This window comes from Olea europaea, unplaced genomic scaffold, assembly GCF_002742605.1.
Source record: "Olea europaea var. sylvestris unplaced genomic scaffold, O_europaea_v1 scaffold4957, whole genome shotgun sequence".
NCBI lineage: Eukaryota > Viridiplantae > Streptophyta > Magnoliopsida > Lamiales > Oleaceae > Olea > Olea europaea.
This window is the reverse complement of record NW_019263271.1, coordinates 2,647-17,182: the sequence shown is the minus strand read 5'-3', so window position 1 is coordinate 17,182 and position 14,536 is coordinate 2,647. Positions and strand designations below refer to the sequence as shown.

Here is a 14,536-nt window from a genome sequence, read left to right as displayed (position 1 = left end):
CTTTGATGTTGGTGATATTGTGTAAATTTAGCTACTTACTCTTTATTTTGTGGTGTTGATTAAAATGGAAAGACATTTAAGCAGGTCATATCTTTATATTTTCCTTAGAGGATGCTATTTTATACTATTGACCTTTGAAGTTATGAATGTAAGTTTTGGAAATTCATATTTTTTAGTTTGGACTATAACTTTGGGGAATTGGACCAGTAGTTTAATATTACGTGGTGTTTGTATTGACTTGTGATTAGGCATTGCACTCCCTTTATTTATTAGCCTACCGAGTTTTAATAATTTCATCTATAATTGCCATGTTAATTAATAGGGTCTAAATGGGGATCAATTTGGGGCATACAATTTAAATAACAGCTTGAAAGTTAATACCATTCTTCACATTTTGTGAAGCAGAGTAGCATTAGGTTTGTATTAAATACAATAACTAAATATCGTTAATGATCTTTCTCGTCAATAATGTTAGTAAGAATGTGAAGTTGTGGTCTAAGTTGATTATTTGCAGAATAGTCGTTAGCTGTTACAACTTGAAAGTAAGCTGTTTATACCCTTTAAACTTTTGCTACAAGGACACATTGCACCTTGAATTTTAAAATTCAATATGCTTGCTTAAAATTGTCAAAACTTTCAAGTTAATTATACAAAGAAAGCCTGTATCAATTTAAATACTACCTTTTGATCTTCTATTTTATGGTACAAGTTATTTCATCGACAAATACCCTTAGATGCTTGCCAACTTCTTGCATCATTTCATCATTCAAGAGACATTTAGACTTGTGAAGACAGATTTAATTTGGAGAAATCCAGTACAATAGTTGTTGGCATTTTCGTGGAAAAAGTTGCATCGGGTAGATACTGTGGTTAATTGAGATGTGGTTCTAGCAATGAACACATTGGTACTGTCGCAAAGTGGAAAGTGGATTCAGTTGACGTTCCTGTACAGTTTCTTTTCTTGTTGCTCTATTTCTGCCTATATATCAATCTATAAGCCGTGGAAATAGAATAAAATTTTGGCACATTTTTTTAGATTTGTGCTATTATGGTTATATGTAAGTGATAATGTTGCAGTAATATGTAACATGGCTTGAGCACAAATCGAAAACATCTTAATATTGCTGAATGGCACTTAATTTCATAAATTGCTGATTGTAATTCATTTGGAACCTGTGTTAACTTATTAGTCACTTGAACAGGTTTGTAACCACTTTATTTTTGGGTTTCCTCCGTACTGGGAAGAATATGCTGACAAGTGCATGGCTGAAAATTCTCCCTCTAAGAATGTTTCAGAACATATTCTAATGAAATTATCTCCTCAGCCAGAAAGTACGTGATAGTCTTTAGCTGCAAAAATTTATTCTTGTGGAAACCAAATATTTGCGATGTTCTTTCACTGATCATTATTTATTTTTCGCTGTGCTGAATTTTGCAGCAGTAGCAGGTACTGGAGATTCTAGAAACAATATATCTGAACAAGATGAGAAGTTTGTATGCAAAGAAGCACGTGTAGACAGTCTCAACAGGGATCTCAGATTGACGCTGACCTCAAAGGAGGACAAAATGGAGATCAAGAGCATACTAAAAAGCAGAAAGAGAAAATATTCAGCTGTCAGTTCATCCCAAAAGCCTAGCAGTGGTACTGATGACTATCTGTTTGGTCTTGATACTTCAAGTGCGTCCAGCATTGGTCCTGGATGTCCGAAAAAGAAATCTTCTTCTAGAGACTGCACTATTGAAAATGCCAAGACTTTGGATATATCTGGAAATTGTCTTGTCCAGCAGTTGTCAAATATGGTTGAATTTGCAAAGGGTAAGAACTCTTCAGAGGGGATTTTAGGTCATTCTGAGGCTGGAGTGTCATGTTCAACAAGGAAATTGGTGAAGAAACGAGAGGATTATCAAATGTCACTGAGGACCTCAGGATATGGAAAAATCGGGTTAAATTCTTTTTCAGTAGTTGGCTCTGAGAAAGCAGAACACTCCATAGCGAATGTCAATTGTGAACTTGGAAGCAGAACTAATTTGCACTTCGCAGCTGTGGGACTCAAGGTATCCACAGATGAAACAAATTCAAGCGAGTTAGATGCTGACTCTGTTGATAAATTTGGACATAAGATCATGGATAAAGAATATCCCTCTGAGGATACTGTGCAACGTAATCTGGCTCTTCGAAAGTTATCCCCTCGATTGGAAAGTAAGTAGCATCTCTTTCATGATGAGTAGTTGGTAGAGTGTTCTTTTTAGTCTGAACCCTTCATTGAGACTCTCATTAATTGTCTTTCCTTGCCTTGCCACATCTTCCTTTTTCACTGATTTTGCAGCGGTGGTAGGTGAGGAAGCACGTGTAAACAGTCACTGGAGGGACTTGGGATCGATACAGGACAAAATGGATTTTGAAGGCATGCTTGAAAGCACACAGACAGATTCTTTAACTGTTCTTTCTCCCCAAATAGCTAACAAAGTAGTTAAAGATGCTAAGAACAAGCTTCATGTTATTGATACTTCGAGTGCTTTCCCAATATCTTCTGGAGGTCCAGAAAAGGAATCTTCTTTTGGAGACCATGTTATTGAAAATCCAAGAACTTTGGAAATGTCTGAAAATTATCTCGGTAACAGAATAAAAGCTTTGGCGTCATCAATGTTAGGGCAGAAGATCACTGCTTCAACTATAGTTTACAAGGATGCAAGCAGTTCCGGAAATCATGAGATCATGGATTACCATTCATCTAAGATGATTGAGGATCATGCAGAAAGGAACCCCATCTCTGCTTGTCATTTAAATAAGAAAAGCAGATGCAAGAATGCCTTTGATAACCAAAAATTAGTGAAATTAGATGAGCATTTGTCCAATAAAACTAGCTTTAGCGAGGATATCAGCTCTTCAGAGGAGGTTTTAAACCATGCCGATGGTAGAGCATTAACACGTTCAATGAGAAATCTAGAAAGGAAATGGAAGGATGATAAGTTATCTCTTAGGATATCAGATGATGGGGAGATAAGTTCAGAATTCGTTTCTGTAGTTGGCTTTGGCAAAGCTAAAAGTGATATAGCCAGTGCTGATGGCGAACCAGGAGCCAGAAACAGCCTGAATTTCGCAGCTAATGGATGCAAAGAGCCGACTGATGCAACGAATTCCGAGTCTTATGTAAATCAACCTAAGTTTGACCAAAAGGCCAAGCCTTCAATTCAGGATAAGGACTGCAGAGCCTTTATAACTAAAGCTAGCACAAAAAAGGGTAAAAATAGAGGAAAGTCATCCACTAGGTCTGCTGCTCCAGATAATGGAAGGAAGAACAATGCAATTGGTAGTCTAAATAACATCTCTAGAAATGCTAAAGCATCCAGGACAGAGGCTAAAAGAAAATTGACATATGTTAGTAAGCTTTTCATAAACATCTACACATTAATTCTCTGTCCTTGATTATAGCGGTTTCTGTTGATTACCTATGCGAACTACTTTGTAAAGTTATGGGTCCAAATCTACATGTTCCAAGAGAAGAGAGAAGAAATATACGATGGATTGATTGGTGGTGGGCTGGTGGTATGCTGCCTTGTACACAAACAAAAACATATCATATTGTCCTTCCATCACCCTTAATTTGCAAAATTTGTGTTGGTCATGCCTGTAAACAAATTAGGACGCGGTCTCTGAAAATTGAATAGCAGTCAGACAGTGTTGCCATAGGTGGTGGGCTGCTGGCATGCTGCATTGTACACAAACAAGAGCATACCATAGTCCTTCCATCACCCTTAGTTTGCAAAATTTGTGTTGGTCATGCCTGTGAACAAATTAGGATGCGGTCTATTCTGAAAATTGAATAGCAGTCAGAGAGTGTTGCCATAGTGGGTATGATTGAAAAGCGAGAGCCTATGCAGATAATTGTGGAGGCTTCCTGGTCCAAGTTGGTTGTTCAGCAAATCTAAAACTCATAGTGGATGCAACCATAAAAAAAAATAAAAAATTGCAGTGGAGGTTATTACGTAAAACCCAATATTGTTTTCATTCCAACTGGTTTTTGGTACTCTTGAGTGAGACTTGGGCTCTGTGCTTTTACCAATTGGAAAATTTAGGTGTTATAAGAGTGATAGATTTGGTGTGATGACAGTTAACTTCATTAAAGCGATGAGAACAAATTGTTAGTGAATCAGAAAATGCTAATGGTAAAAAGAAGAGGAAGATATAGAAATAGGCTTGGTTTGCATCAGTTACTCCAAATGGCTTGCACCTACGTGCTTTAGTTACAAAATATAAATGTTTGGGTGGTTATATATAAAACACTCTGACCTGGAGGTTTTCTAAGGACCAGAAACTTAGAATTATTATGTTTATTGTGTTACCAGAATTTTGAAGCGTGATCATTTTCTTAGCGACCTCATTGATATAAATGCCAAGTTTTAGCGATGAATACCTGCAAGCCATGTTCTGTTTTGAGATTTCATGAATGCTTTAGAGCTTGAAATGGCTTCTTGTCTTCTGTTAGGATAATACTTCTATAAAGTAATTTGGTACCACTTCTTAACTTTGTTCTACTCTAGCAAATTTGGTCATGTTACTACATTTATCTATTTCCTTTTTTTATCCCATCTGGTTCAGGACACTCCAGAGAAAGGAAAGGAGAAAGTTTCTGTTGATTCTCCTCAATATTTCAGTTTTAACAGATCAAGATCAGGTATCTCTGCTGCCAGTGTCTGTTACTCTTTCCTCAACCCACTCTTTGCAAGCTTGCAAAGCAGTGCATGTTTGTCCTTCTTTTGTCTTAACTTCCAGTATCTGCATATTATATGTATTACATCATATTTAATTGCTGTGAATGACGTGATATCACACTTTTCTTCTTTTAAGGGTAGGGGGAGGGTATGTAAATAATACTAGTTTGTTGATGTTTAGTGACTTTATATGTGACTGAAAATTTCTGTTTATGTCCTTTATGTGATTTGATGTTTTGCAGGGAGATTGCTTATGCCTACCTTGGAATTTTGGCGTAATCAGAGGGCGATTTATGATGCGGTTTGTCATGACTTTTAGAGATATTCTTCTAGAATCTAGTCTAATTAATTGTCTCTCTGTTTGTATATCTTGGTTCCACAGATCTAGTTATGCAGTTGGCAACAAACACATAAATTCATCCGTATGTATAAAATTGTGGCTGCATCCACCCTCGGGCATGCAACTAAATGTTTCTAGTGAGTTTGTAGTTGAAATTTGTTGGGTGGGTCTATCTCTTTTAAGTTTCACTATTAACTGGTAACACAACTGATATAATAGGATTGTTTTGCTCACCTAATACAGGTATAGAACTTTTGACCACCATTGTTACCTCACATCTACATAAGTTAAAAGTGGTTAACGGTTCTCATTGTTTGCAATAGTATGGGGTTGGCATTTATGGTCTCCAAGTAACAGTTCGCAATGGTTATGTCTTAATTTAGTATGTTTGACAAGCTTTGTGGCATTTTTATATGAGACCCTCAGTTTCTTGCTTATTTTAATGTGAAACAATTTTATTATTAACTTTTACAATGGAAGTGTTCTGATTTTCGGGATTAAATTTGCATCTGATGTAATTTTTTTGTCTTCTTATGAGAAAATCCTAATGTTGAATTAACACTTGTGTACATTGTGCAGGATCGTACTGTTACTGAAATTGGGGAAGGCCTGCGCCTAGGGCAGCAGCCAATTAGAGGGGGTATGTTGCTTAGAAAATCATTTCACATAATACATGGCGATGATGTGTATCTAAGCCCATTTTTTGTTTGTTTCTACCCATATTAATGTCTGGTGGGCCCAAAATTATTTGATATGAGTACATGTTTGGCAAAGCTTGTAAATTGTTTATAAACCGATCTAATTCTAAGTTTTTTTAAATGTTAAAGCATATAATTGATGATAAAGCAAAAAGTTAATGCACGTTGGATCTTGACCCATTGACATTGCTATATGTATTTGTTGTAATCCCGGATATGTGGAAGTAGTCCATAATTAGCATTATCTATTTAGGAAAATTATAATTCTTGTAATTAGGGAAGATTGCAGGAGATCTTTGCATTGATTTAAGAATATTGTTTTTTCCCTTTTATTTTATTTATTTATTTATTTTTTTAACTATTTTGTATACTATATAAGGCTATTTTGTATACTATATAAGGCTGTAATTAGGGTGTAATTATTCATTGAGAAATAAAGAGGAATTCTCTACAATTCACAATATTTATCCTGTGACTTTAGTTGTTTCAAGGCTCCTTAATCTTTTATTGTCTGGAGTCTTTTGAGTGTCTTTTTCTTTTGTATTTATTATTTGTTGTGAATGATGGAATAATTACAAATAGTATGCCCCTGGTCCATCCATGTAATTTATTTTTGTTTTACACCGCATAACTCTTCCTCATGCTTGGGACATGCAGAGCACAAGTACTAGTATGTTGAATCTTTCGAAACTGAATAATTTTGTGACGTGACTAAATAGTATCCTTTTCTCTTTCTTACGTAAATCTGTGTAGAACAGGTTTCTCCCCAATCTTATCAAGTTTCAGAATTGTTGATTTTTGTTAAATAACTGCCCAAAGTTCTACTAAAATTGATTGGAAAATATTGATATGCATATTAATATCAAGTATTTATTATGATGTCCTTTGGAAACTTCTGTTAGGAAGTAGATCAGAACCTCAGAGAAAGAGAAGGAAATTTTATTGAAAGAATTATGCAGCTCTTGTTCGATTACAATTGGAAGGTACGTAAGCTGAAGAGAAATCATTTAGTTGCCAACTTAGTGCATGGACAAATTTAGGAGTGTTTTCTTTTCAAATTAGAAAATTGTCCACTGCAAAAATATGTTAATATTCAGGATGTTGACGGAGAATATGAGAAGTCTTTAGTTTGGTCAAAAGGCAAGCTAGATTGCTGTAGGGGCCATCTTCTATAACTAGATGCAGTGAGGAAATGGTCTTGGATGTTTTTCGTCCATTGGCCATGATAAGTTTTTCCCATTTTTCATCCTTGAGATTGAGATATGGGAAGTTGGAAACACAGAGAAAGTGAGTCCTCTGATTTGGAATTGAAGACGTACTTTGAAAAAAATAGGATACAATACATTTCAATTTAACTTGGATTTGTTTAGTTTAAATTAGATTACTGATTTTTTGATAAGTTTGTATCCATGAAATGGAACCTAGGATTTTAATTTACACTATTGATCTGAATTTTTCTCTTAAATTCTCATCTATTTCCCCTCTTTCCCTCTCTCTGTCAAGTTCTGCATCACCTTGGTAGGAGCAAATTTCTCTTTAATTCTGCTTAAATCACTGTCAAGTGCTTATAGATTTTGTTTCAAAAACTGCTTTTGGCTCATGACTAGGCAAATTCGAGCTTAAAAGAGTTCAAGCCCACTAAATGAACTCATGCTTTCAAGCAGCTAATGTTTCTGCATCATCACAAGGATCCTTCTGTATTGTTCAAGGGAATAGATTAGAGTTACTGAACTCAAATTTTTAGCTGCTCTGCATTCAATTACATGAATCTTTTTTATTCCAGAGCAGGTTGCCCTTGCTGGTCGACACGCTTCCAAGCGAGTTGGATTCTTGATCGAAGAAGCTTGTCGTGTTAATATAACTGTAACCATATGTTTTTGTAACGTAAATTCAAGTATTCTGTGGACTTGAATTGAATACTAGGTCTAACAATTTGAAGTTGAGTACTTCTTGGTATTTATTTTTATTTTCTATCTTCTACAGTATAAAGTACATTATTTATAAAATTAATAACTTATTTATTTTTATTTTTAATTATTAAACAATTTATATGTTTCAAATTTTAATCATTTATAAAGTATGGACGTTGGCAAGCTCATGTCCAATGCTAATTCAAATATATCCTAAAAGTACATATTTCTTATTTTGATAACCAGAAAAAGTGCATTAATCAATATTGAAGAACACGTGATTAAAAAAAAAAAAAAGAGAGAAAAATGTATTTTTGAAATAATGTGGATCAAACAAGTGTAAGCGTATGTTATTCATTTAACTGGAGAAATCGCATATTGACACTAAGTTCTACGTAATGTCAATCTTCAACCATGAGAACGAGGGAAAATTGATGATTCCTAAAAAATGTTAGAACCAGTTGTTTATCAAGATAGTATTCATACGATGTATTTTGTGAAAAGTGATTATCTATACTAGTTGTTGCAACCTTCAATTTTTCCTTTTATCTAAGTAGGGGAAAAAAAAATTATGATCCGTTTGATGTATTTTGTGAAAAGTGATTTTTTTTAAAAAAAAAAAGATTTATAGCCAATATAAATAGTCAGATTTTGTCTGTATCATGGTGTGCTTTCCCTACTTCAACGGAAAGGGTTCCTTAAGCACTAGACTGAATACCTTGATTCTTCCTCTTCTCCTCCCTTGAAACTAGAATGGAATACAAACAGTAGGGGAACAAAGGATCCTCTGTCTTAGACCCCTGCCAAGTGGGAAAGATTCCATGGCTTGAACGTCTGCCACTAGCTCTTGAATGAGTCCACCTTACACTATACCCCTATTGGATCTCGATTTAAGAGAGAACACTTTCTTTTTTTAGTGGATGAAAGGATTGTGTGAGAGATTGGCTTGTGAAGAACACGTGATTAAAAAAAAAAAAAAAGGGAGAAAAATATATTTTTGAAATAATGTGGATCAAACAAGTGTAAGCGTATGTTATTCATTTAACTGGAGACATCGCATATTGACACTAAGTTCTACGTAATGTCAATCTTCAACCATGAGAACGAGGGAAAATTGATGATTCCTTAAAAATGTTAGAACCAGTTGTTTATCAAGTTAGTATTCATACGATGTATTTTGTGAAAAGTGATTATCTATACCAGTTGTTGCAACCTTCAATTTTTCCTTTTATCTAAGTGGGGGAAAAAAAAATTATGATCCTTTTGATGTATTTCGTGAAAAGTGATTTTTTTTTTAAAAAGATTTATAGCTAGTATAAATAGTCAGATTTTGACTGTATCATGGTGTGCTTTCCCTACTTCAACGGAAAGGGTTCCTTACGCACTAGACTGAATACCTTGATTCTTCCTCTTCTCCTCCCTTGAAACTAGAATGGAATACAAACAGTAGGGGAACAAAAGATCCTCTGTCTTAGACCCCTGCCAGGTGGGAAAGATTCCATGGCTTGAACGTCTGCCACTAGCTCTTGAATGAGTCCACCTTACACTATACCCCTATTGGATCTCGATTTAAGGGAGAACACTTTCTTTTTTAAGTGGAAGAAAGGATTGTGTGAGAGATTGGCTTGGGCTATTTGAATACTCTTGCAAAAAATAAAAAACAATACTCAACACCCTTATGAGGTAATGTTGAGTTAAACTACTCGCTCTTGGGGTGGGTCATTCCATCAAATCTTTGAGAAGGAGCCCAATCTCGTATTTGAAGGTTGGCATGGCAAAGGTAAAGAAAAATTAGCCCGCTGTAAGTCTCCCATTTTCCTTCTCATTATTTTTCTCTCTTCTATTTTCAATCATACAATTTTCCATAAAATAATATTATACGCAAATAAAAAAACTTTTCATTTTTTTTAACCAAGCGTTTAAAAAAAAAAAAAACTATTCTAACCATTAAAATTTGACAAGAATGGGGGCCAAATGGTTATATATTTATATGCAAAATTATTTTATTAAGATAATAAATGATTCAAGAAAAAATGAAGAAAAGTAATTTTTAAAAAATTTGTACCAAATGAATCTTATTAAGCCCCCTGTTTGACATCAACTTTAATGAGTGTTTTTGGAAAATAATAATTTTTAGGAGAATGTGCGGTTAAAAATATGAAAAAAAATTATATTTATATGCAAAATATTTTAGAGTAATGTTATTCATCACCACCAATATTAAGCATTTGTTTAGATGATAATTACGTGACGTTAAATGATAGATTCATTTAAATGTAAAATCACGTGACTTATTGAATTGAATCTATAAAATAATGCTATCTGGACTGATATTCTAACACCATTAATGCTAAATAACATTATTTGATAAATAAAAAAATTTTCGCAGCTCCCGTTTGAGCCCGATTTTTTGGAAATAATGTATTTTAGAATAGTGACTTTTTTAAAAATATGTAATTAAAAAATAAGAATTTTTTTTTGAATATACGTATAAAATTATTTTACGGTTGAATGTACGATAAAAAATAAATTTTAAAAACGAAAGCTTCAAACAGTGACTAAAGTTCAAACCTCAAACCAAAATTCCAAAACGAACGCTTTACCAAAATAAGTTCTTTAAAAAAAAAAAATAATAATTCTCTGAACAAATCCCCCTCAACAAAACTGGACCACCACCCATAAAAAAACCACGATCCGCACCATCGAACCAGAATCCGACTATCTACCCTTGATTCATTCCATTATCAACAGATCACAACCAAACTAGTTAAATGACGCGGATCGAAATTCTTGTCCGTCGATTAACTCTCGAAATCCAACGGTTGCCACGTGCTCCCATCCCCTCACGCTCCCTATATAATCACTCCAAATCAATCAGCCCACCATCGCATTACCTTTATAGCTAATTCTAAGATTTGAATTTTCTACGTTCTTCGGATACCAGAAAAATGTCAGGTCGGGGCAAGGGCGGCAAGGGTCTGGGAAAGGGTGGCGCAAAGCGGCATCGTAAGGTGCTGAGGGATAATATCCAGGGTATAACTAAGCCGGCCATCCGCCGTTTGGCTCGAAGGGGTGGCGTCAAGCGTATAAGTGGTCTAATCTACGAGGAAACTCGAGGTGTTCTCAAGATCTTCCTTGAAAATGTCATTAGGGACGCTGTTACCTACACAGAGCATGCCCGTCGGAAGACTGTTACTGCTATGGATGTTGTGTACGCGTTGAAGAGGCAGGGCCGTACCTTGTATGGTTTTGGCGGTTAATAGTTGCTATCGGGTTCTAGGGTTAGGGTTTGGCGATTGTAAATGGGGGTTTTCCTTGGGATCTCTGGGATTTCAATTAGTGTTGTTTTTTCATCAGATCTTAAATTAATGAAAATCTCTTTTCATTTACGCCACATTCATCTTTTCTAATGATTTGTCTCTGAAATAGATAGGAGAAAAAGAATTTTATGCATAATTTTGCTTAATTAACAAAACGAGATTGGACTGTTCGGGCGATTGAAAAACTGGCACTGAAGGACTGGTACGCATTGCTGATTGAATGTGCTTGACTCTACATGAAATAGTGATTTGTTTTTGCCTTAATTCAACCCAATCCCGTATTTGATGGTCGGCGTGGCGAAGGTAAAGAAAAATTAGCCCCCCATTTTCCTTCTCCTTATTTTTCTCTCTTCTATTTTTAATCATATAATTTTCCATAAAATAATATTATATGCATTTAAAAAAAAAAACTATACCAACCATTAAAATTTGACAAGAATGGGGGCCAAACGGTAATATATTTATATGCAAAATTATTTTATTAAGATAATAAATGATTCAAGAAAAAATGAAGAAAAGTAATTTTTAAAAAATTTGTACCAAATGAATCTTATTAAGCCCCCTGTTTGACATCAACTTTAATGAGTGTTTTTGGAAAATAATAATTTTTAGGAGAATGTGCGGTTAAAAATATGAAAAAAAATTATATTTATATGCAAAATATTTTAGAGTAATGTTATTCATCACCACCAATATTAAGCATTTGTTTAGATGATAATTACGTGACGTTAAATGATAGATTCATTTAAATGTAAAATCACGTGACTTATTGAATTGAATCTATAAAATAATGCTATCTGGACTGATATTCTAACACCATTAATGCTAAATAACATTATTTGATAAATAAAAAAATTTTCGCAGCTCCCGTTTGAGCCCGATTTTTTGGAAATAATGTATTTTAGAATAGTGACTTTTTTAAAAATATGTAATTAAAAAATAAGAATTTTTTTTTGAATATACGTATAAAATTATTTTACGGTTGAATGTACGATAAAAAATAAATTTTAAAAACGAAAGCTTCAAACAGTGACTAAAGTTCAAACCTCAAACCAAAATTCCAAAACGAACGCTTTACCAAAATAAGTTCTTTAAAAAAAAAAAATAATAATTCTCTGAACAAATCCCCCTCAACAAAACTGGACCACCACCCATAAAAAAACCACGATCCGCACCATCGAACCAGAATCCGACTATCTACCCTTGATTCATTCCATTATCAACAGATCACAACCAAACTAGTTAAATGACGCGGATCGAAATTCTTGTCCGTCGATTAACTCTCGAAATCCAACGCTTGCCACGTGTTCCCATCCCCTCACGCTCCCTATATAATCACTCCAAATCAATCAGCCCACCATCGCATTACCTTTATAGCTAATTCTAAGATTTGAATTTTCTACGTTCTTCGGATACCAGAAAAATGTCAGGTCGGGGCAAGGGCGGCAAGGGTCTGGGAAAGGGTGGCGCAAAGCGGCATCGTAAGGTGCTGAGGGATAATATCCAGGGTATAACTAAGCCGGCCATCCGCCGTTTGGCTCGAAGGGGTGGCGTCAAGCGTATAAGTGGTCTAATCTACGAGGAAACTCGAGGTGTTCTCAAGATCTTCCTTGAAAATGTCATTAGGGACGCTGTTACCTACACAGAGCATGCCCGTCGGAAGACTGTTACTGCTATGGATGTTGTGTATGCGTTGAAGAGGCAGGGCCGTACCTTGTATGGTTTTGGCGGTTAATAGTTGCTATCGGGTTCTAGGGTTAGGGTTTGGCGATTGTAAATGGGGGTTTTCCTTGGGATCTCTGGGATTTCAATTAGTGTTGTTTTTTCATCAGATCTTAAATTAATGAAAATCTCTTTTCATTTACGCCACATTCATCTTTTCTAATGATTTGTCTCTGAAATAGATAGGAGAAAAAGAATTTTATGCATAATTTTGCTTAATTAACAAAACGAGATTGGACTGTTCGGGCGATTGAAAAACTGGCACTGAAGGACTGGTACGCATTGCTGATTGAATGTGCTTGACTCTACATGAAATAGTGATTTGTTTTTGCCTTAATTCAAAATTCAATAGAAACGGAACATCATTCTTTTGATTCGCACCTCTGAACTGCGGTCTGTTTTTGTATTAGTATTCAGAGTCTTGAATTGCGAACTTTCTACGTATTTATTTCATTGTAACATTTTTATCTTTTTCTTTTTGCGTCAATTGTCTGTAAATTGAGGATTTTTCTTGCAAACATCAAATTATTATACAGGAGTGAATAGAATTTTGTTTGATTAATCTCAATTAAGCATATTTTTAGGTTCTAAATAACTTATCAGAAGACGAATGAAGTTGGGAAATTCAAAGAAAACGATAACTTGGATTTGTTTATGTGCTCAATTGTACGCGAAAATTGCTAGACGACTTGTGTGGTTGACACCACGGCTGGCCATCCTCTCACATGCAGAGTTGGGTTCTATTGAATAAAATAATACTGACTTTTCCATGTGTGTGAGGTGTCAACCTTGTGGTCAAAGCTCGTGGGCTATGGAGCACAACCCTTTAAAAGCAAACGTTTTCTGGATGGGCAAAATGAAATTTCGAAGAATTCGTACAAATGTTGGATCCCATTGAATAAAATAATACTGACTTTCTTGTGTGTGGGGGTGTCAACCCTGTGGTCAAAGCTTGTGGACTATGCAGCACAACCCATTAAGAGCAAACGTTTTCTGAATGGGCAAAATGAAATTTCGAAGAAATCGGACAGAAATTTTCATCTTCGACTCAAATCTTCTTAACTAATTCATTCAATTGGTAATCCCAACTCGGTAATCCACATCCAAAAAGTTCTATATCTACATCTCAATTAACTGAAATTTACACTGCACAATTATCCCAAATTAGTGCGAACCCTAGATTTTTTTCCTTATTCAATTAAAATTTGGCCACGAGACAGTAAGGAACATGGAGGACCCGAGAAGTACAGAAACCGAAGGGTATGTAATTATGGAGGAAGCTCTTTTTCAGGACTGGAGGAAAGACCACAAAAAGCTAAATATTTCAGAGGAAATACACAAAAATGACTCTTCTACTGTGGTAAAATTTGACATTGACCTTTGACCCATTAAATGAATTAAAAAAAAAATTAAGTTAAAAAAAAAAACTTCACAATAAAAGCCCATTTTACCCTTCAGACTGTTTGAAAATCTCTCACCGACCGCCGACCGATCGACCAGTGCCGAAATTCGACCGACCGACCACCGGAGTTACACCAACGTCGCAATCAACGACCATCATCTACAGTGGAAATAAAAGAACCGGTTAGTTTTCTGATCTTTTCTCCTGTTCGAATGGTTTTCATAGTATAGCACTTTTCTTAGTAATTTTGGTTTAAATTAGATCCATGGGCATGAATAGTTAGATTGTGGGCATACTGAAGTGTGAAAAATGTGAATTTTTGGCATTTTTTGGCCATTCCCAGCCGCCGGCTCGTTAACAGTCGGATACACCGACTACTAACAGTCTGGGCCGGTGAACCGGCCAAGATTAAATATTTAATTTAAAATTTT

General features: G+C 35.1%; 3 protein-coding genes across 9 annotated transcripts; all 3 read left to right on the top strand.

Moving 5' to 3' along the window:
- The first annotated feature begins 6 nt into the window (after window positions 1-6).
- On the top strand, window positions 7-7,727 carry LOC111388461. 7 transcript variants are annotated; one of them, XM_023013171.1, is made up of 8 exons: window positions 9-1,332; window positions 1,439-2,200; window positions 2,328-3,379; window positions 4,601-4,676; window positions 4,956-5,014; window positions 5,633-5,693; window positions 6,654-6,734; window positions 7,535-7,727. In XM_023013171.1, the coding sequence occupies exons 1-7, from the start codon at window positions 1,263-1,265 to the stop codon at window positions 6,695-6,697; spliced, it is 2,124 nt and encodes a 707-aa protein (XP_022868939.1). In that variant the 5' UTR covers window positions 9-1,262; the 3' UTR covers window positions 6,698-6,734; window positions 7,535-7,727. The 7 variants fall into 7 exon arrangements, with proteins under 7 accessions (XP_022868935.1, XP_022868937.1, XP_022868934.1 ...); XM_023013172.1 differs by having other exon boundaries at window positions 7,540-7,668; XM_023013170.1 differs by having other exon boundaries at window positions 7,359-7,584.
- Window positions 7,728-10,533: 2,806 nt separating this feature from the next.
- LOC111388460 (histone H4) lies at window positions 10,534-11,055 on the top strand. The gene has a single exon (XM_023013165.1). The coding sequence runs from the start codon at window positions 10,610-10,612 to the stop codon at window positions 10,919-10,921; it is 312 nt and encodes a 103-aa protein (XP_022868933.1). The 5' UTR covers window positions 10,534-10,609; the 3' UTR covers window positions 10,922-11,055.
- A 1,285-nt stretch (window positions 11,056-12,340) lies between these two features.
- Window positions 12,341-12,850, top strand: LOC111388459 (histone H4). Its single transcript, XM_023013164.1, has one exon. It carries the CDS (start codon window positions 12,405-12,407, stop codon window positions 12,714-12,716), a length of 312 nt encoding a protein of 103 aa, XP_022868932.1. The 5' UTR covers window positions 12,341-12,404; the 3' UTR covers window positions 12,717-12,850.
- Window positions 12,851-14,536: the final 1,686 nt, after the last annotated feature.

Bases quoted from the DNA above. Each gene is read 5' to 3' on its own strand.
- LOC111388459 (XM_023013164.1), top strand. From the start codon at position 12,405: ATGTCAGGTCGGGGCAAGGGCGGCAAGGGTCTGGGAAAGGGTGGCGCA.
- LOC111388460 (XM_023013165.1), top strand. From the start codon at position 10,610: ATGTCAGGTCGGGGCAAGGGCGGCAAGGGTCTGGGAAAGGGTGGCGCA.
- LOC111388461 (XM_023013166.1), top strand. From the start codon at position 1,263: ATGGCTGAAAATTCTCCCTCTAAGAATGTTTCAGAACATATTCTAATG. The intron at 1,333-1,438 runs GTACGTGATAGT...TGAATTTTGCAG, and splicing joins ATTATCTCCTCAGCCAGAAA to CAGTAGCAGGTACTGGAGAT. The intron at 5,694-7,534 runs GTATGTTGCTTA...TTTTTATTCCAG, and splicing joins GCAGCAGCCAATTAGAGGGG to AGCAGGTTGCCCTTGCTGGT.